The sequence below is a fragment of the Sorghum bicolor genome, chromosome 5 (assembly GCF_000003195.3).
Source record: "Sorghum bicolor cultivar BTx623 chromosome 5, Sorghum_bicolor_NCBIv3, whole genome shotgun sequence".
Lineage (NCBI taxonomy): Eukaryota > Viridiplantae > Streptophyta > Magnoliopsida > Poales > Poaceae > Sorghum > Sorghum bicolor.
The window spans coordinates 1,156,294-1,176,451 of record NC_012874.2 but is presented as its reverse complement, the minus strand read 5'-3'; the positions used below and the strand labels follow the sequence as shown (position 1 = coordinate 1,176,451).

Sequence of the window (20,158 nt, the reverse complement as noted above, 5' to 3'; positions counted from 1 at the left end):
TTGGCATATTTGTGTGAAGGCCACTTGTGAATACAACCACTCGTATGTAAATGTGATACTATATCCAATAAAATCTGATAATCCAGATGTATAGAACCAACACACCATGATACTGTATCTATGCAAGAAATTCAAATATTTAACAAAACATAAAATGTGTATCACTGCATAAACTGATGTTCTATCTAATTTTTGATAGTACGCCGTGCAAGTATGTCATTCTTGAGGTCTTCATATAATAGCTGTTGTTTATTGGACATGGTACTTGTATCGACATTGATAATTCTCTTTTCTTCGAGGTTCCTCTCAAACTCAAATTTGGCTTTCTCAAGTCTGATCCTTTCTTCCTCGATTCTGATCCTTTCTGAATCGATTCTGATCCTTTCTTCCTGCAATGCGAAGGCTTTTTTGCACCTCTCCTCTTTCTTCAAATCCTTCTCTATATCAGCCTCTTTCTTCTTTGCCAATAGATAATCCAATGCTTCGATGCTGGAACGCTGTCGTAATTTGTCGATCTCCTTCTTCTTCCCTGCAGGTCTATGCACTGTAGGCATTGCAGCCTGACTATCTTCACCATTAGTAGTGAGAGCTAATTGTGCAGCCACTGCAGGACTTGAATTCGCCGTCGTCTTTTGCTTTTTTCTTGCAGCCGTTCCACTCTGATTGTTCCTATTCTTCCATTTGGCCTGGTCTTTCAATTTTTCCCAGCAATGGATGTACGGGAAATCTCGATGATGCTTGTCCTCGGACTTGAATATTCTTAATGCATTTTTTTCCTACAATTCAAACACACAGAGGCTGCATGACATAGAGAAACATCATATACAATTGGAAGAGCAAGGTATATTATCTAACCTTATCAGCAATAGATACGCCACTCTGATTTCTAGTCTCTATCTTTGAAACACAACCAGCATATGAGTTGCAATCATGTTGAATACCTGACCATCGGCTCATTAGGGAGCTTTGAGTTCGATCAGACTCAAATGTCTTGTTGGTATGAAAAAATTCATATATTCTTTTCCAATAAGTCGAACGTGATTGATCAACTCCATGCACTGGATCCAAACTCACATTTAGCCATGCTGAGACCAACAATTTGTCCTCCTCTTTACTGAAATTTTTGGATCTTTTCGGATTTGCTTTCACACTTGCTGGGACCTCAACACATGCTGGCATTTCATTAGGAGCTGGGACATTTTCAGACAAGGCAGCAGGATTACATCCCCTTGTAATTATGTCAGTAAAAGATCTTTCTGAATCCATGGCGCCTGTGAAGAAAAAAAAACACATGGACAATCAAGATCATATACTGAAAGTCTGAAATATGATTTCAAGAAGTAGGTACAATGGAATTAAAATCTACTATGATAGCAAATCAGACTGACACACAAAAAAATTACTTACTGGAATACACAAACCGTAGTTCAATAAATAAATTTGTAATATGCACGAACCTTCACTTTACTGCAACTAGTCAAACTGTACTATCTGAAAGTAACACGAATGCTTTCATGATTAAGAGCACACCAAATCTGAGTTATATACAGAACATATTGCCAAGAATGCTTTCATTCACAAGTCACTTGCAATAAATAGTTAACAAACTGCATCTAATCTCACAGGCATATATTTCGGTTGGCCTGATCATTGAAAAAAAAATAGATCTAGCTATTTGGATCTTACCGGAATACATGTCAGACAAGGGGGCTGATGCAGCAGATGAAGCATTGGGAGGAAGAACTCCATGCCGCAGCCTAGGTATCCCTGAATTTTGCAACCAAGGCAGCGAAGGAAACTGCTGTTGCTCCCAACAGGTGGCCGCCGAGAATATGGGGAACGACTGGAGCTCAGACGAATTGGGCTCCCCATGGCCATGGCTCGCACACATCAGATCCGCTTCTGATTGTGCTTGCGACATGGTGCCTCTGCACGATTTCGAGGACCTCGAGGATCCGCGTCGTGGAGAGATGAGATGAAAACAGAACACCCTGATCTGAAGCAGAAGATGAGCACGAGAAGGGGCACACGCGGGAAAGGGACAGGCCGGCGCGCGGCAAGCGCGGGAGAGGCGAAGCCCGCGCGCGGGAATCGATTGGCGCCGCGGATAGCAAGCAGCTCTGGCTCGCGAAAATTGGCCAGCGACGATTGCGGAATAGCCAGTGGGGAAAAATAGAAGACCGGATGGAAAGGCTGTTGGAAAGCATTTTTTGGGCCACAATAGCTATAATAGCTTCACAGATGCATTTGGCCAGCTGTAGGAGTTGCTCTAATAATGTTTGGAAAAAAGGGCTATATTTGTTGGCGGCTGCAAGCCAAAAGCTGATGAAAAATCCTCCAAACAAATCATGCTTTTTTTTTGCGAGCATCCAAACAAATCATGCTAATGACACTCAAAAAACAAACATTTGATGGTTTTATTGTTGTTATAAAAACAACACTTCTTATCATCCTCCAATTTGGTTTCAGGACTGTAAAAAGTCCTTTGCCTGAGAGAAAAACATTGTTGGTTGACAGAAAAGGGTTTATAAGACAACAGTTTTTTTCTCTCACAATAATCAACAAACAGTTTCAGCCGTGTTTTTTCAGACCAGCGAACAGAAGTGACAATTAACTCGTTTCATTTATGTAATTGTACCCCCACCAAAGATGTAAAAAGATAAATTCTATATGAGTCGTGAGAGGCATATTTAACTTATTCTCATCCTATTGAATGACGCACATTTAAATGTCACTCTACCGAATGTTCCTACAAAAATATATCACTAGAAAGAGTAAACTTCTAACAGTAGTAAACCTCTAACAGTGCACAGGGACTTGGGAAACAAGTGCTAACCTGCTACTAGGTTTGATGAACGTTAACCCCTGCTGTAATCTCAAAATGAAATGAAATAAAATAAAATCCAGAGCAAACTTTGGCAGTATATCCTCAGCCATCACAAAACTATCCTAAGTTCTGTGCGTCATCATGAATTGGCGATTGTATGTCTTGAACACGTACCCAAAAAAACAAGTTGCACAAACTAGGACGCGAAGATAGAGACACAGTACTACTCCAGCTGCCATTTTTTCCTCAGCCGTTCATGCTGTAGACAAAAACTCGAGCTGATCGCTGTGATGACAAACATATAGTATAACGGTTCAATTTGTACTGAATATTTTAGAAAAATACACGGTCAAACAGTGGAGGGATACATAAGGCACAGATGCTTAAATAAAGCAGAAAACTGAAACAATGGGAAAATGCATGGAAGCGCAGAGATGACAAAGCCACCGTCAATAACAACTCGGTACAAAACTTTTGTAATTCGTTTTTCCAATTTTTCCTGCACCAGTAACAATAACCGGAATAGCAACAGCAAATGGTAACAAAACCTCAGATTTTGATGTGCACAGGTACCAGGGTTCAAATGGCAAATGCAAAATGCAATCTTGATGTTCAGTTCTTAAACAGGTTACAAGCAGGCTTGCCCAATACAACATCAAAGTATTTCCAACACACAACGCTGGTCCAGCTCAGGAACTGTTCGAGTCACAGCGACCTTGCGAACTAAACTTTAGGACAAGAACAATTGCCATTGCCTCTGTAAAACTAGACCCTTGGGAGCAACTCAGATTTGGAAAACCTCAGCGCCTCCGCGTGTTAAGCTGTTCTTTTGGCTTGTCTTGCACAAGAAGTGCTGGACGGCAGACAGAAGGTGGCGCCATGGCCTCCAGGAAGATAATCTGTGCATCATGTGTGACCAATTGGCGGAGACGATGGACCATATCATCTTAGGCTGCGTCTTTAGCCGAGAGGTATGGGCTGCCTGCCTTGGTAGATTCCGCCTGCAGCAGGTCTCTGTCGTCCAGGATCAGGATGTCATGTCTTGGTGGATTGATTCAAGAAAGCGTCTTCCCAAGCAAATTCGTCGAGGTTTTGACTCCTTGTTCTTCCTCGTCGGCTGGAGCCTCTGGAAAGAGAGGAATGCGAGGACTTTCGACCGTTCTTCTAGGCAGCCGGCGGCTCTTCTTCAGGCCATTCTCGAGGAGGCGTCCCTTTGGGTGGCAGCCGGTTACAAGCCGTTGGGGGAGGTCCTCGCCCTGTGACCCCGGTGTCCCCCCTAGTGCAAGTTTGCTGTTTGTAATTTCTGTTCTTGCTGTTGCTTTGGTGTGGTCTGTTGGAGGTTGGGGGTAATCCTTGGATTACCGACTCCAAAGTTGTTCTAAAACTCTTATTCTCTGCTTAATGAAATACATGCCACGCATGTTCTCGAAAAAAAAAACCCTGAAGGCCAATGCGAGTCACTGGCTGGCGCCATAAACCATACTGGGGAACAGCCAGAGGCTACCGATTTGTCTGTATTCTGGTGGGAATGCATGACCATACATCATGGTGTCAAATACACGGTGGTGGGGAACTGACTGACCAACCTCCAGCACAGTCCAAGTCTCTTCAGGATCAGCATCATCAAATAGCCTGGCAACGTAAACACAGTTACTCTTTCCTCCCCATCTCTCGGGGTTCATGCAAGAAACTGCAGGGTTCCGCCTATCCAGACTAATAAATAGCGCAAGGTTTTCCAACTTCTCCAGCTGTACCCACCTGGCTGGCTTCACTGAGAAGTCAAGGCGAAAGACCTCGAAAAATCTAATGGAGCCATTGGACTCACCAAAGCTAATTGCGAGGTCAACCATGAGAAGCATGTCACCACAGACCACCAACCATGGGTTAAGAGGCAGGGCCCGCAGGGAGCTCCACGTAACTGCTATTCTTTTCATGCTGAACTGGGGTGTCAATTGGATAGTGTGAAGCCTCATAAGAGTATCTGTGACAAGGATATGACATTTGAAGAAGACAACCTGATAGATGCGTTCATGGTCAAGATGAAGAGGATGCTCTGACCAGGAGTTTGTTCCAACCTGCCACTCGAACATGGAGGCCATTGAGAAGAGGAGGAGGCACGAGTTGGGTGAACTGAATGGAGCCGTAAGGACGCCAATATAAGGATAGTAGTCGATATTGTTGTTGCATGGGAGTTTGGGGGGCATCACCTTGGCACCAGTGTATGCATCGACAAGGAGGCAGTGTTCCTCATATGTAAAGATAAAATACCCATGTGAGCAGCCCAGGTAGTCCATTTCATTTGGAGTGTTTTGAGGCACTGAACATTGAAGGGACAAATTTTTCTTGGTAATGTCACAGAGATTCCATTTGCAACTAGACAAACTGAGGTGCTTCATACCTCTGCTATGTGGAGGGACATAAGGACCATCTGGTTTGAGGTGGAGAGGTGGGAAGCTGAAAGCATACACAGAGGGGAAGGAAGAGACTGCTGCACGCCAAGAGTGGCAGGTGCCAGTAAAAGCAAGGAAATCCTGGAATGAGTTGATGAGAACAATGATTTCATGAAGCAGGCTGTCTAGGAGATCTGCACAAACATAAGATCCAGAAGAAGTAGAGCCTGAATTCTCCACAATGGTAACTTCTCTGAAACATAGAAATTCAATAACAATGGATCAGAATAAAAAACTGGAACTAATCAGCTAATACACTGTTGGACAACAAGCATGGTGGTCTATCTTGACATACCAAGCTTCAATCAGGACAAGCTATGTCAGAGCCACCAACAGCTTGTTTTTGTTCCACAATAGCATAACTAGAATTCTTTTGGTGCGCCAGCGATACATATAATTGTATATTTTCAAATCATATAACTGTATATTTTCAAATCGTAGCAGATGGGGTGACTTTGTATAATAGCCTCAAAATAAATGTCGATTGACATAAAAGCGCAGTGATATGCTCCTCTCATATCCAAACAACTTTCATGTGGCTTTCTATAATAATTTACTAGGTCAGTAAACAGAAGTGAGCACTAAACCCTACGTGGTGAAGTGAGCACCAAACCCTGCAGCTCCATAACTATGGGGATGACCAACTACACATGTGACGACGTGGTGAAATGAGAGGCACTCTTTTTCTGATTCTACTGTATACAACACATCCAGTAAATACCACCATGTGATCAATGTGCATTTCCATAATATTAAATGGGTGGTCATCCTTTCCACGGATTATGCAGATAGTTTTGATTCTTTTTGATAGCTATTCCATGACAGTACTCAGGATCACCACAAAATTATCCACCAAAATCAAATTCGACATTGAATTTCACCTCATCGCTAAACCAAGAGACCAAAGTTCAAGGCAGTGGCATGACCAAGACTACTCAACATAGATATAGACATCTAAAGGAATTCTCAAACTATTTGTCTTTCTAAGAGAATTGAGGGAAAAAAAGAGGAGCCTGGCGGGATGTACAACTGATTTGGAGCCATAAATCAGAATAATCTAAAACAGGCACAGCTTATATAAGCCTTGTTTCGATGCACCCCAATCCACCCTAGTCCACATGGGTTCGGAGGAATTGGAGACCCATGTGGATTGGGCTGGAATGAAGTGCATCCAAAGTCCAAACAGGGGGTGGAGACCCAAATTAAAGGAGGCCAGTGCACCAACTGCCCCACTACTAACTAATAATTCATCAAGAAAATACACTAAATTCATCAAGAAAATACACTAAATTTCGACCAAAATACCCTTAAAATATCACAGACAGTTCGTCAAAATGACACAATAATTCATCAAGAAAATACACTAAATTTCCCACCCAGTCCAAAAGATTCGACACTTCTTTTTTAGGACACCAAGACTCGACGTTTCAGTAATATACTGATCGATGACCTCGTTTATTAACTACTGATTGACTAAAGAAAGACTACTGACTGATTGATGGATCCGCCCCGCCCCCCATCCGCTCAGGAAATGAAAATAATACGCCCTAATTAAGTTAAGCAGACGGGGGAAAAAGGAAGAGAGATGAATGGTTAGGGTTGGGCTCAGGCTGCAGACCTGGTGCTGAGAGTGCCCTCCTCCAGCGCCGAGGATTCGGCGCTCTGCTGCGACGACCGCGCTCCGCGGCGGCGGCGGCGGCGGGGGCTTCCGGCCATTGAGGTCGGGTGGAAACGTTGGTGGTCGAATTGTGCTCGTCGGAGAGGAGTCCCACGTCCCAAGACAGGCCCACTCGGCCCAACTCTTTAAAAAAAAAAACAAGGTCTCGCCGGCCCAGTTCATTTTATTATTAGTACATACTAGTAGAGTATTTCAAAAAATAAGATAAAAATAGTAATAGTTGATCCATCCGAAAAGGTTACAATTCTAACACAATACCATGTCACATCTCTTCTTCTACTATAATTGATCGATTAGTTTGAATTAGTCTACCAAGAAAAACATCCCCCACTAAATAATCTAACTACTATATGCCTAGAAAACTACATACAAGAATTTATCTTCATTAAAATCAATGGCTCACGAAAGAACTACATTGGATCTAAGGACCAAGAGTCAGAGTTTGATGCAAGGCTTCTCACCCCCCTCCCCACCCATGCATCTTCCCCTACTGAACGCTACCAGTTTGAATCAACGAAAAAAATATCGACCACGTATGCCAGCTTGACAGGAAGGAAAAAAAGCTCTCACGTCCTACCGCTGTTCACCCCCACGATCTCTAAGCCCGGGCTCCCTCCACACACACACACATGTCTGTCGCGCCGCCAGTGAGAAGGCACTTCTCTGGTCGTCAACAATGCTAGCACTCGCGCCGAACTCTGGTGACAACCCTGGTGACGCCATGGTCGTAGCCCCTCCCTCCCCACTACACATGCCGCCCCGCCCATCCACCGCCATATCTTCTCCAAATCCAGCGAGGGCATCGCTTAGGTGAACCCCTGTGTTGCCGCCCAGTCAACACTAGCTTAGGCACCCTCCCACACGTGTGTCGTAGAATCATAATCACGCAAAACATTTTAATTCACCGACTGAAATTAGGAGAAAGCACCTGGATAGATTGCACTCTAAAACCTAGACATAGTAGAAAAGCACCGATGAATCTATATGGTCTCAGATTTGCAAGTAGTACAGAATGCATGTCTTGCAAATAATTTGGTGGTAGTAGCAAAATTTTAAGAGTCAAGCAAGTCATGTTTTAAAACAATTTCAAGCAAGCTATGTCATGATTCTTTCTTGAAAACACTTTTAATCAGCTGTCATAGGGTTTAAGAGTACACACCTTGATTGTTGATCTAAAGCTTGGTGACGCGACCATGGCTGTTGTGCCGGAGATGAATGAGCTCGCCGCGTTGGAGTCTCTGGCATTGAATGAGGTGGAGACGAGGAGAGTAGCCGTTGCCTAGGGGCGTGCCAATGCCTAGGAACCACGTTGCTACCTGGGGGCATGCCGCTACCTGGGTTTATTGCCAGCGACGTTGGCTGGGTGTGCACCACTGCCTGGGTGCTGCGCTGCTACCCTGGTTGCCGCCGTCGACTTGGGGCCGACGACACAACGTCGAAAAAAGGGAGGAGCAACAGGATCCCCGTGATGAGCATGGGCAAGGGCAGGGCGGCGGTGCCCAGGCTGCGCGATGACGATGACGACAGCGCCGATGGCTAGAGGTAGGGAGAGAGATGCGGGTGGAGATGGCTGATTTGACAAGAGAGACGGCGAGCCAGTTGGTGTCGGGCGTCCGGGCAGGGGGGAGGAGGTGTGGCAGGATAGGGATTGGGGTTTGAGAGAACCTGATACAATAATGTTATTACCCTTCCTCCAATTAAATCAAGAAAAAAGTTTTTTTGCGGAGGCGATGAGAAGCGATTCCAGTTATTATAAAATGTCTTTCTCCTGTTGTAATGCATATATATTTGCTATGCTAATCATCTACCGTGGAGCGAGGGTCTTGCATCCCAGCAGTACTACGTTGTACTTTGTGCTTTTAGTGTTTCCACACTTATACTAATTATTATTAAGCGTTTGTTTGATGTAGCTCCGGCTTCGGTTCCGACACCAATTTGATGAAACGTTTCAGACGGAGTCACATGGAGGAGGAGGAGCGATTATGGATGGAGCCGGAGTCGGAGCTAGAACAGCACCAAACGACCTCGAAATGCATGTCTAAACGTCTTGTTTATTATTTGCTTTTGTAGTATGGAGAGCGACCTCTAAATGTCTTGTCTGGATTTTGTAGTATGCATGGTAGCTCAGAGCTCCTCCCTCTGTGAGATTGGGTTGTGTGAGCTTTATTGGGATGTGATCCATCAACTGTATACGTACGTAGATTAAGTTAAATCTAGTGCCTTATTTTATTTCCTTCAAAGTGTGGGCATACAGCATTACCGACTACTTAGGACGACTAAGTAAGATCTGGGCAAGGAATCTGATTCCTAAAAGAAAAACGGGTGTCTTGATTACTATGGAGCGATCATCATAGCCAAAGAATAAATCAAGCAACCAAAAGTCCAAAACATGCAACCAACAAAAGAATGAAGCTGCTAGTTATGGGAACTTGAGTGGACATAGCTCGCCTCTTCTTCTGCCATGCATTGTGGTGAGCTGCCGGCCCTTTCTTACAAATGTCCTGCTCTGCTGTGCTTCATCGGCCTTACACAGGCTCTTCATTGTCAGCGGAGGCAAGTGACAGAGGCTATCTCGATCAGTCCTTGACAGATCAACCCAAACATCCGAGTCTTTACGTGCTGTGTTCCGCTGTTGTCAAGGCCACAAGCTAGGGTAGCTCACTCACTTCGATCTCATCACCTGGTTTTCAGGTATGTAAGCTCTTTTCTTGCTTGCTCCGCTGCTTCTATGATCTTTGTCTAGAGCTCGTTTTTTTAACTACATCTCAACATTAATGCTGACATAAGTACAACACTAGTACAAGATTGTTTATTATTTTAAGTATTTGTGTCATGTAATAATTTTAATTTGTTGGGATTCCCACACTTGTGGGAACGAACCCGATATTCTCCCATTATATAGAAAACAATCGATATGTATTTTAAGAGAAGTCAAGGGGTTAACTACGTGTGTGTGTGTGTATGTGTATTAGGTATGTTTAGATCCATTAGCACTAATATTAGAAGGTAAAATTAGTACTAGTGGATCCAAACAGGCCTTATTAGCTAATGGTGGAAGTGATAGTTTAATTTGCTAATTTGGAGTTGCTAATAGGTGCTAATATTTATCTTCAACTTACTATCAACCACATGTTAGCAGGTGGATCTAAATGGCCTCTTGCTAACGACTAAAAGTTATTACCGATTAGCTAGCTAATTTTTGATGCTAATGGATCAAACATGACCTTAACAGAGAAGGCAAAAACAACTTTTATCGAAAGAGAATAATAAAATGAGAGGGTTCAGTTAGGTAAATTAGTTAATAGTTGAGACTGTTGTAATTCAAATATGACAAATTAGCTAGTCGTTGAAACACTATAGCAGCTCCTCTCCACCGGAAGCTGCAGGTTGTTTTGTTAGCTTTTGATTGGGATGTGATTCCTTAGTAGTACGTCGCTTGAATGCGAGGCAATATGTGTAAATTAAAATAAGTCTGTATTGTACATTGCCTTTCATGTCGGCTGAGCTTGAAGGATGCAAACAGCTTTTAACTGCTGCTTTCGGTTATGTTTGCATAGCTAAGTTTTGAGCATCTCTAAAAGTCTCTCTACATCCTTTCTAAATATTAGAAATAAAGATTTTGATAAAAAAACTATCCTACAACAACTTCTCTAAATGGTATCTAAATAAGTCATCTTCTATTCTAGAATTTTCTCTAGCCAGAAATAGATGACTAGAATGACTCTCTAGAGTGTGTATAAGATATAGAAAAATTATTGGAGAGTGAAAAGATATATAGAGAGCGAATTTTATGCAAATAACTCTCCAAATTATTCTTTAGATAGGCTTTTGGAGATGCTCTTATGACAATGCGGTGATGACTTTCTTCCCCTCACATATTTCGCGACGCTTCTAAGACCTGTAACCGCTGCAAATGCCTTTTCTGTGTGGATGGTCCTAAAAAAACATGTGCTTAATAATTTTTTAAAAAATATGTTTGGAAATACAAAAACCTAACATTTCCTGAAAAAACTACAATAACTTCCATTAGATGTGGATATGTGATTCTACGTTATTGCAAGTCTTGCACAACTTCCTTCAGATTTTACAATTATACATGACAATCAAGGACAAGAATATTTCAAGAATGTAAAGTGTAATAAGGTCTTTCCATAAAAGCTCCACACCATCAGTGGGTCTTCTTTGCCTTTCTTCAATTCAATGTTCAGTGCTCAATTAGAAGCTACAAAATTAGTTCAATAGCACCAAAATAATACTATTTTCAAAAAATGCGTGTAACAACACTGAAAAAGTGTGTTGTATTGCCTTGTAGTAACACCCCATTGCCGGGCGGTGGCATCTGCAACCACAGACATGTGCACTTACGCTGGCCTAGGAACAAAAAAGCTATCTACTTCACACCGCCAACTGTTTTTAACCGGTTCCACAAAACTTTCTAATCCTGCTGTGAGATCAAACGCTCAGTACCCTCTACCTGCTCAGTCTCTTTCTACCTCTCGTCATTTATGGCATCTCAGTGAAACGCTTTCACCCCGCTCATCTACCTTGTCTCTAACAACTCCTTGCTACCAGATCCACCTCCATCCCCACCTCCACGCTAGCTCGTCTTCGGTAGCACATCACCATGACATCCCCGCGTACCTTGTTCAACTGCCTTTCTTCGCTACCCGACTTGGCGGCGCCACCATCGGTCCACAAGGGCGCCTAGATCTTCTTTCCTTCTAAGCCCTCTAGCAAATAATGATAGATGAACCCTAACCCACTGAAGAAAGATCAGACAGGAGATGGTAAACGCATAACATATCATGCAACCATGAATTAGCATGTCGACTAGCTACCTCCATAACCGCTGAGTGTTTAGTTTGCTCGAATTTGTATAACGTTGAATTGCTTTAGTGTAGAATTGGTTAGTCACATTAGTATAGCGCGCATTGCATTACTGTAACATTAGTTACCCGTATTAGTATAGCATTTTTTTAAAGTAATAATAGTATGAGCTTTGCCTTTAATTAAGAATAATAGATTTGGTCTAGTTCATATTATTATAGCGTGGATTTAGTTTTTCTATCTAAGTGGTTAGACTGATAATGCAAGTTGCTATTGTTTGATTTGCCTAGATAGAAAGTGTTATGCGTGGAATTGGTTTCCTGCCTAAGTGGTTACACCATGTCTTGGGATATATGGAGTGTAGTAAGTGGTTACACCATGCGTGGAATTGGTTTCCTGCCTAAGCGTTATGCGAGTGCAGTATAAAGAATGTATAACCAGATACATAGAATTTAACTGAATTATGAGATGTAGGCAGGACATGTTTAGATATAGATGAGTTGCATTAGCAGGGCGTTTGAAAGAGAAATAGTGGATGAACGACTAAGATTAAATAAGCTGTAAAGAATAGATGGCTAGGATATAATATTACCCTTTGGAGTGTGAGATATCTCTATCCCTATCTCTTTCTATCTTAGACCTTGTTTAGTTCTCTATGTGAATTTTTTTTTGTGAGTGTAGCACTCTCATTTGTATTTGACAATTATTGTCCAACCATGACCTAACTAGATTCAAAAGATTCGTCTCATAAATTAAAGACGGACTATGTAATTAGAGGGTGTTAAAGTTTAACAGTCGTCTCTCTAGTTGTGTTTTTAGTTTCATAAATAATTTATATTTAGTACTCCATGCATGTCCAAATATTCGATGTGACGGGAGTTAAAGTTTACCGCGATGAAACAAACGGAGCCTTAGTTATTTTTAGTTATTTTTTATATCTATATTTAATACTCAATTCGTCGTGACGGTGGAAGGAGTGAAGCGGTTGATGCGGAAAAACACTACTGAGGTGGTCGTAAAATTCTGCCCAGTAAATTCAAGCGAACAGCCAATCTAGCACTCTTTTTTTTTATCCTCAATCTAGCATACTCGGCCAGTATAGCATTTCCAAAAAAAAAAAGACAAATACTATATTCCGAGCACCGCGCGACCTCCCTCCCCGTCGAGCTCGAGCCCACACCACACCCAATGACCCAAGAGGTCAACACTAGATGACCTCGCCGCCGCGTCACCCCGTCCCCGTCCCGGAGCAGCAGCACAAGGTCAGCTGGGCTATGCCAGCGCGAGGAGCCGAGGACATGGCGGGACGGGCTGGAAGCCGTCCCTTGAGCTGCACTGCAGCTTCTCTTCCTCCGCGACTACACGGAGCAGCAGCCGGACCGGAAGCCGTGCCGTCCCTATGTCAGCGCCCAGCCGCTCACGCCTAAGGTGCGGCGGCCGTCCCTCAAGAAACGGTCGCCGTCCACCTCGTCGCGTATCGCTTCGGAGATGCCGTCGTCGCATCGGCTGTTGCCTGGTCGGCCAAGAGGTCGCCCAGCGCTCACCGCCCGGGCAGGTTCTGCTTCCTCAACCTCGCCCACGATATGCTCGATGAAATGCGCCAGGACAGAGAGCGTCGCGCGCGCGCGCGCGCGCGCCAGTCAGGGTCCTTTCCCTCGAGGTTGAAGCTCTGCTGCTCCTTCATTCTCTGCGGCGCTGCCTCCTACGGCAGCAGCGTGGCGCATGTCTCCATGGTGGGGCTGTTGGTGTAGCAGTGGCATCCGTCCGCCCAGGGAGTGTGCGCACTGGGGCTGACGTTCAGGTGCAAGAGCCTGAGCATGGTGGTACGGCACCAGGTGCGTGGGCAAACACCCGATAACTGCCTACTAGAGAAGTGAGTTCTCACTAGCTTGTTGGCCTGGACGAAGGGGATTCACGGCATCATGTGCCACCGGGACAGAATGCTATTCCAAGGTAACCGTCCATTTTTTTTCCCGGTGGTATTTCACATGATAGAGATCTTTTAGTGGTACTTCCCAAACTTTGAATGCTACAGAACTAATTTACCCCAGACGAAAGGGCCCGGGAGGGTTTTGTATTTTGGAATTGCTTTCTGTTCTTAGAGAAGAGGTTTAAATTTGAGTGAAATTCAAATTTACAGAAGGGCGCATGAGGCCAAATTAAACCCCAACAAATCCAATTTTCAAAGTTCAAAGTTTTTTGAGTGAAATTGGTGATCTTACCTATTTACATTACATGTACAATGGAAAAATGCACAAAATTTGCAAAAGATCTTAATTTTACTGAATGCCAAGAATATATGATATTAATAAAAAAAACACATGGTATTACTAAGATCTAGTTGCAGACCATGACATTTATGCAAGGAATAACGGTAGATGACAAGAGATATTTATAAAAAAAATTGATCCCTTGTGAGTTTCGACAATGGCTCTGGTCCTGTGTTGCTGCTGTTGTCATATAGTTGCAGAATTGCAAAAGCTATGAGCCATGCAGTTACACCACGACTGTGTGATGTGAAAACTTCATGCAACATGGAATACACAAGTGCCTTGCTGATGACCCCTATCCCTGTTAAGGCAACTGTCCAAGTCCCATTACTTGGCCCAAAATATCTTTTCACACGTTTTGTTCAAACATCACTATCTAAGTGATGTTGTAAACTTTTTGTATTTGATACCCATCGAAAGGCCCATTTTGGGCCATTATAAATGAAATCAGGTGGGGAACCCCCCCCCCCCCCCCCCCCCCCCCGTTGACCTTAAAAAAATCTTTTCAAACAAAAACTTGGTCCACTTGTGCACCTAATCTGCAATGCACTGCCATTGGTTGGAGTATTTTATTTCTGTTGTTGTGTGCGTAGTATAATTGATCAATTGCTCGTGATGGTCCTTATGACCTTATCTGTGTTTCACTGACTGATTGATTGTGTAATTCATCACTACAGAGCTTCCAAGCAAGCGATGGCCATGGCTGGAGTGTTACATCTCTGGAATGAATGGGAGATCCAAATCCTGGTCCTTGTCAGCTTCGCGTTGCAGGTTTTCCTGCTCAGCTTCGCGTGGATGCGTCGGCACAGCATCTCTCGTGCTCTGAGGATCCTCCTTTGGCTCATGTACCTGCTGGCTGAATACACTGCGACATACACCATAGGTTATCTGTCCATCACTAGTTGCAAGCCAGCAGGCAAGCTGCAGCAGCAGCTCATGGCATTCTGGGCACCGTTCCTTCTTGTGCATCTCGGCGGCCAGGACACCATCACGGCCTACGCCATGGAGGACAACCAGCTCTGGCTGCGCTACCTGCTCACTTTTGCCGTGCAGGCCCTTGGAGCAGCTTATGTCCTCTATAAGAACATGGGCAGCCATGGGCCACTGGTTGTGCCTGCTGTCCTGATATTTCTCGTGGGTGTACTCAAGAATGCAGAGAGAGTATGGACACTCAGTTTCTCCAGGCTGGAGATCATAAGAAGGTACCTGGACGGTGTTTCGATCAAGGAAAACGACAGGGATTACTCTGCTACAGGAGCAGGAGCAGAAGCACAGTTGGACAAATTGCATGACGATGAATCGGTTCTGCAGGGTGCTCATGACCTGCTCTACATCTGCTTGGGTCAGTTTGTGGATGACAAGATCTGGCCGTCCATGTTTCAGAACAATGTGATGAAGCATTTTCATGGGAATAGCAAAACATTCGAGCTAGTCGAGATGCAGCTCTCCTTGATGTATGACATCTTTTACACCAAGGCAGCAGTGATCCACACATGGTATGGTCGTTGTGTCCGTGTCATGTCGTTGCTTGCGACAGGCATGGCATTCTATTTGTTCAAGTTCAGTACTGATGGCAAAGACTACGGCTACAGCTACAGCACAGTGGATGCTGCTGTCACCTACATACTGGCAGCTGGGGCTCTCATTCTGGAGATAGCATCAGTGTTGAGGGCAATGGGGTCAACATGGACATGTGCCATGCTGAAAGCGACCAAGTGGGACTGGCTGCACAACCTGCACGTATCTCTTCGGCGGTGTGTCAGGATAGTACAAGCAAGAAGATGGTCTTATTCCATCGGACAGCTTAACTTGCTGGATTCCTACTGCTACAAAGGTGATGAAACAAGTCTAGGATCTGTTGGGGAGAGAGACAAAACAAGTCTTGGAATGGAAGACAGCAGTTTTGCTCCGAAAAAAGATAAAAGGGGATTCACCATACAAATAAAAGATAAGGCAGCAAATCTAGGCAGCAAAATGGTTTCCTTTTACAGAGATGGCAGCAGCAGGATTTATTTGACGGCCGTCAAGGAGCTGGTGCTGGAAGAGATACAGAGAGTGGTGGAAGCATGTGAAGGCAATGAGGGCGTGATGAGAAGCTACCGTGGTCAGTGCGTGCTGGAGCAACGATGGCCTGAATGTGATGATGGTAGTGGTGGATTCTTGAAGGATCTCACCTGGAGCACGAACATGGATTTTGATCAAAGCATCCTTGCATGGCATCTTGCCACCGACAAGTTCCTCCGGCACTCAATGTCATCTACAAGAAATGAAGGGCCGTCTCGTTCCCTTGTGGAGGCAACCAAGGCAGTCTCCAACTACATGATGTTCCTCCTTGTGGAACGTCCCTACATGCTGCCATCCCCTGTTCGACCCACATTGCATCTCCAAGCCAAGAAAGCGTTGCGGCAATGGCATTATTCGCAGTTCATGGAGCGAGACAGCCACAACAAAGGTACTATTGATGAGGAAGCGCAAGTCCTTAATGCTGGAGCTAAACTCGCTGACCAACTACTATGCATGGAGGAATTGGAGAAGCCAGGGCCCAACAAGCTGCTGCGGGTGGTTTTTGGGGTGTGGGTGGAGATGCTATGCTACGCGGCACATCACTGCAGCAGGGAGTCCCATGCTAAGCAGCTCAGCAGTGGCGGAGAGTTGATAACCATCTCGTGGCTTCTGACCACGGCAGAGTATAATCGCGTCTACTACAGCCAAACAAACTTTAAGGAGAGAAAGCATGGTTCTATCTGGAATTTCATGAATTTCGTGGATTTCAAGGATTTTGCGTCGAACATTCTTTTTTCCCATTCTGGATGGATGCCCATGTGTAGAGGTCCGAGTGGACTCTTTCGAAGAGTTGTCTAGCCAACAACTCGGTGTTTTGGAAGCTCCTGAGTCCTGACGCATGATTTTTTCCCATAAATTTACGCTGTCTTATAGATATATTTACACTGGTTTATTACTATATTTATAATGGTTTCTTCCATATAATTTATTGTACAGAGTGATGTAATTTGGAAGATTGCAGATTTTACTGTTGAATGGTTAACATATTTGACTGATAAACTTAAGCGAACAAGCTTAAATCAGTCTTAGTGACGAGTTTTATAAAATTATTTTTAAGACTGTTATATCATACAAAATGAAATGAAATTACGATGAAACACATACTCTTAATGAAGAATTTTATTCTATAGTTTCAAAAGCATTTAATTTTAAGACTCATAGCGAGTTGGTAACTGTGTCTTATTTCTTCTCTTTCTTAAACACACTGTCATATCATAAAAATACATATGTAGCAACTTATTTAATACAAATAAAACTCGTTCAAAACTTCTATTGAGACTGACCTTAGGTCTTTAGGGTGTGTTTGGTTGGATGACCAACCCCGGTCTTGATTTCCTAGAGTTAATTTTAGCTTGTTTGGTTGCCTGGAAGTAGACTAGAACCTGACTAAGCCGACCATCCTCTGTACCCCTTTACAAGGTCAGATCCACTTACATCTGACAGCTTTTTTAGATATAGTCAACCCTTACAGACCAACACCAGTCTTTTCTGCACACTTTGTCCTCACTCATGTGCACTAGGAAGTACCCGGTCTTGGTTTCCTAGAGTCAATTTTAGCTTGTTTGGTTACCTGGAAGTAGACTAGAACCTGACTAAGCCGACCATTCTCCGTACCCCTTTACGAGGCCAGACTCGCTTACATTTGACAGCTTTTTTTTTATGACATAGTCAGCCTTCACAGACCAACACTAGTCTTTTCTGCATACTTTGTCCTCACTCATGTGCACCAGGAAGTACCCGATCTTGGTTTCCTAGAGTCAATTTTAGCTTGTTTGGTTGCCCGGAAGTAGACTAGAACCTGACTAAGCCGACCATCCTCCGTACCCCTTTACGAGGCCAGGCCCGCTTACATCTGGCAGCTTTTTTAAGACATAGTCAGCCCTCACAGACCAATACCAGTCTTTTCTGCACACTTTGTCCTCACTCATGTGTAACAGGAAGTACTTCCCTGTCGGTCACCTATTCCTAAATTTCTCCAGACCAAGCACGCTTAACTTTAGAGTTCTTTGGAGATGAGCTTCGAGAAAAAAATTATAACTTGTTTGTATAAGTATACTAGTAATCCTATTAAGCCTTGAATCAGGATGTTACACTGAGCCTCACTATCCTTTAGATTCAAAGGGACAGTTCACTCTTATGGAAATTAAGAGTGAAATAGAATAGATAATGTAGTTTCACTTAGACAATCAAACACACCCATAAGTCTAGTGACTTATGAGAACCAAACGAGAAGTCAGTTAGGGGAAAGTTTCACTAAATAGAATATTATATATTGATAGAGATGTTTCTTGTCACCATAAATCAAAGAGGTGAATAATTTTATATAAAAATAATATAATGCTTGGTACACAAACTTTGACAATGTCAGTATCATTTGCAGTCCTTTATGGCTCTCACATCAAATTTGGTTAACTGGTGCGTCGTCCTTAGAAAATATCAATGACAAGGGTCGCATATCTTTTGCAATAGAGGATTAGTACTAATACCGACTGTTGAGGCTTTGTTTATTCCTTTAAGAGCATACAAATCATATTATTATAGAGAAGATGCATTGATCTAAACACACGTCAGTTTAAAACTTTTTTTTATATATATATATTTTTTTATTACTTATCGTCTATGTGTGTCAGCATCCGTTCCGATACTAGTGAAGTGCTTCATGGACCCAGAGCAGGCTCTCGTACTCGGAGGCCCAATATGCGCGTAGCGGGTAGCGAGTGGATGTGAGCGTGCCTGTGTGCATGGCGAGGCAGCAGCCCATGTACTGGCTATATGAGGCAAGACAAAGAGATGGGAGAGGATATCAGAAAATTGTAAACCAAACTCTCATACTTGCTAAGCACTCTTCCTACCGTACCTCTTCCTCGATCTCCTGCTGTGCTTTTCGTCTAATTCCCTCCCCAATTTCTCCCTCCTTTGCCTACTGCTAACAATGTGACTCGAGGTTCTTGCACTCTTATGTACCTTTTGTGTTTCTATTGAATGCTTGTTGGGTGCTGCTCTGGTTTTAGCTCCGGCAACGTTTCGGACAGAGAAAAATGAGCGTTTAATATATGGATATGGATGGGCGGAGGAGGATCTAGAGCTATTTTCGTGTATAGGGAGGTGGAGCTGTCTTCTGCTCTAGCTCCGACTTATGTTGTGCCGGAGCGACACTGTGGTTCTTTTTGGTTCTCCTTGCTAAATTATACTCAATCCATCCTAAATTGGAAGTCGTTTGACTTTTTTAATATCAAGTTTGACCACTCGTCTTATTCAAAGTTTTGTACAAAATATCACTTTTTTTATTGTGTATTAGTTTATTAATAAAAGTTCTTCAACAATGACTTAAAATTTGACTATATTTGCACAAATTTTTTGAATAAGACGAGTGGTCAAACTTGCGATGAAAAAAGTCAAACGACTTACAATTTGGGATGGAGGGAGTAGCTAGCTAAACTTTAATCACTTTAGTAGCTAAAGTTCCAAACACATTGACTAAAAGGAGCTAAAATAGTTTAGTTCCATTAGTCACCCAAGAGTAGCTAAAATAATTTTAGCTAGCTAAAATTTAGCAAGGGGAACCAAACATGACCCAAATGTCTTGTCTCCTCTATGTGTGAGATGAGGTTATTTTTTTGAAGTAAGATGAGGTTGTGTGAGCTTTATTAATTGAGACATAAAATGTGCTTTGCTTGGATGCAATACATGGATTGACACTCAAGCCTTGCTACGACTTCTTCGGCTTAGGACAAAGGAGCTCGCATATACTTGCTATATATCCTTACAATGTGGTGTATTTGGAATAAAAGGAACCAACGGATCTTCCGGATTAGTCCAGAGGAGCCTCAGCAGATGATTGACAGTTTATGGATGACGCTAGATTTCTTTGGCGCAAATAAACCATATCAAGACCTTGTTGGCCCCATCCTTAGCAAGTACAAAAAAGCCAGTTTTCTTTGGCGCATGGGTGTTGTGCGCTTCTCATGCCGGGACTGTACTGGATCTTTTTTTAAATATATGAAAAAAAAACCAGTGCCTTTTTATTTCCTTCCTTCAAGCG

General features: G+C 43.3%; 2 protein-coding genes across 2 annotated transcripts; one reads left to right on the top strand and one right to left on the bottom strand.

The window, feature by feature from the left end:
* On the bottom strand, positions 88 to 7,043 carry LOC8080011 (glutathione S-transferase T3). Its single transcript, XM_021461383.1, has 3 exons — positions 6,896 to 7,043; positions 856 to 1,271; positions 88 to 776 (listed from the first exon to the last, which is right to left on the bottom strand). The coding sequence occupies exons 2-3, from the start codon at positions 1,264 to 1,266 to the stop codon at positions 186 to 188; spliced, it is 1,002 nt and encodes a 333-aa protein (XP_021317058.1). The 5' UTR covers positions 1,267 to 1,271; positions 6,896 to 7,043; the 3' UTR covers positions 88 to 185.
* Positions 12,917 to 17,035, top strand: LOC8080009. Its single transcript, XM_002450097.2, has 2 exons — positions 12,917 to 13,735; positions 14,730 to 17,035. Exon 2 carries the CDS (start codon positions 14,746 to 14,748, stop codon positions 16,912 to 16,914), a length of 2,169 nt encoding a protein of 722 aa, XP_002450142.1. The 5' UTR covers positions 12,917 to 13,735; positions 14,730 to 14,745; the 3' UTR covers positions 16,915 to 17,035.

What these genes read in the sequence shown, in the direction of transcription:
- LOC8080011 (XM_021461383.1), bottom strand. Translation starts at nt 1,266, where the DNA reads ATGGATTCAGAAAGATCTTTTACTGACATAATTACAAGGGGATGTAAT. An exon ending in GCGTATCTATTGCTGATAAG is followed by an intron (nt 777 to 855) that starts GTTAGATAATAT and finishes TTTGAATTGTAG; the next exon opens with GAAAAAAATGCATTAAGAAT.
- LOC8080009 (XM_002450097.2), top strand. Translation starts at nt 14,746, where the DNA reads ATGGCCATGGCTGGAGTGTTACATCTCTGGAATGAATGGGAGATCCAA.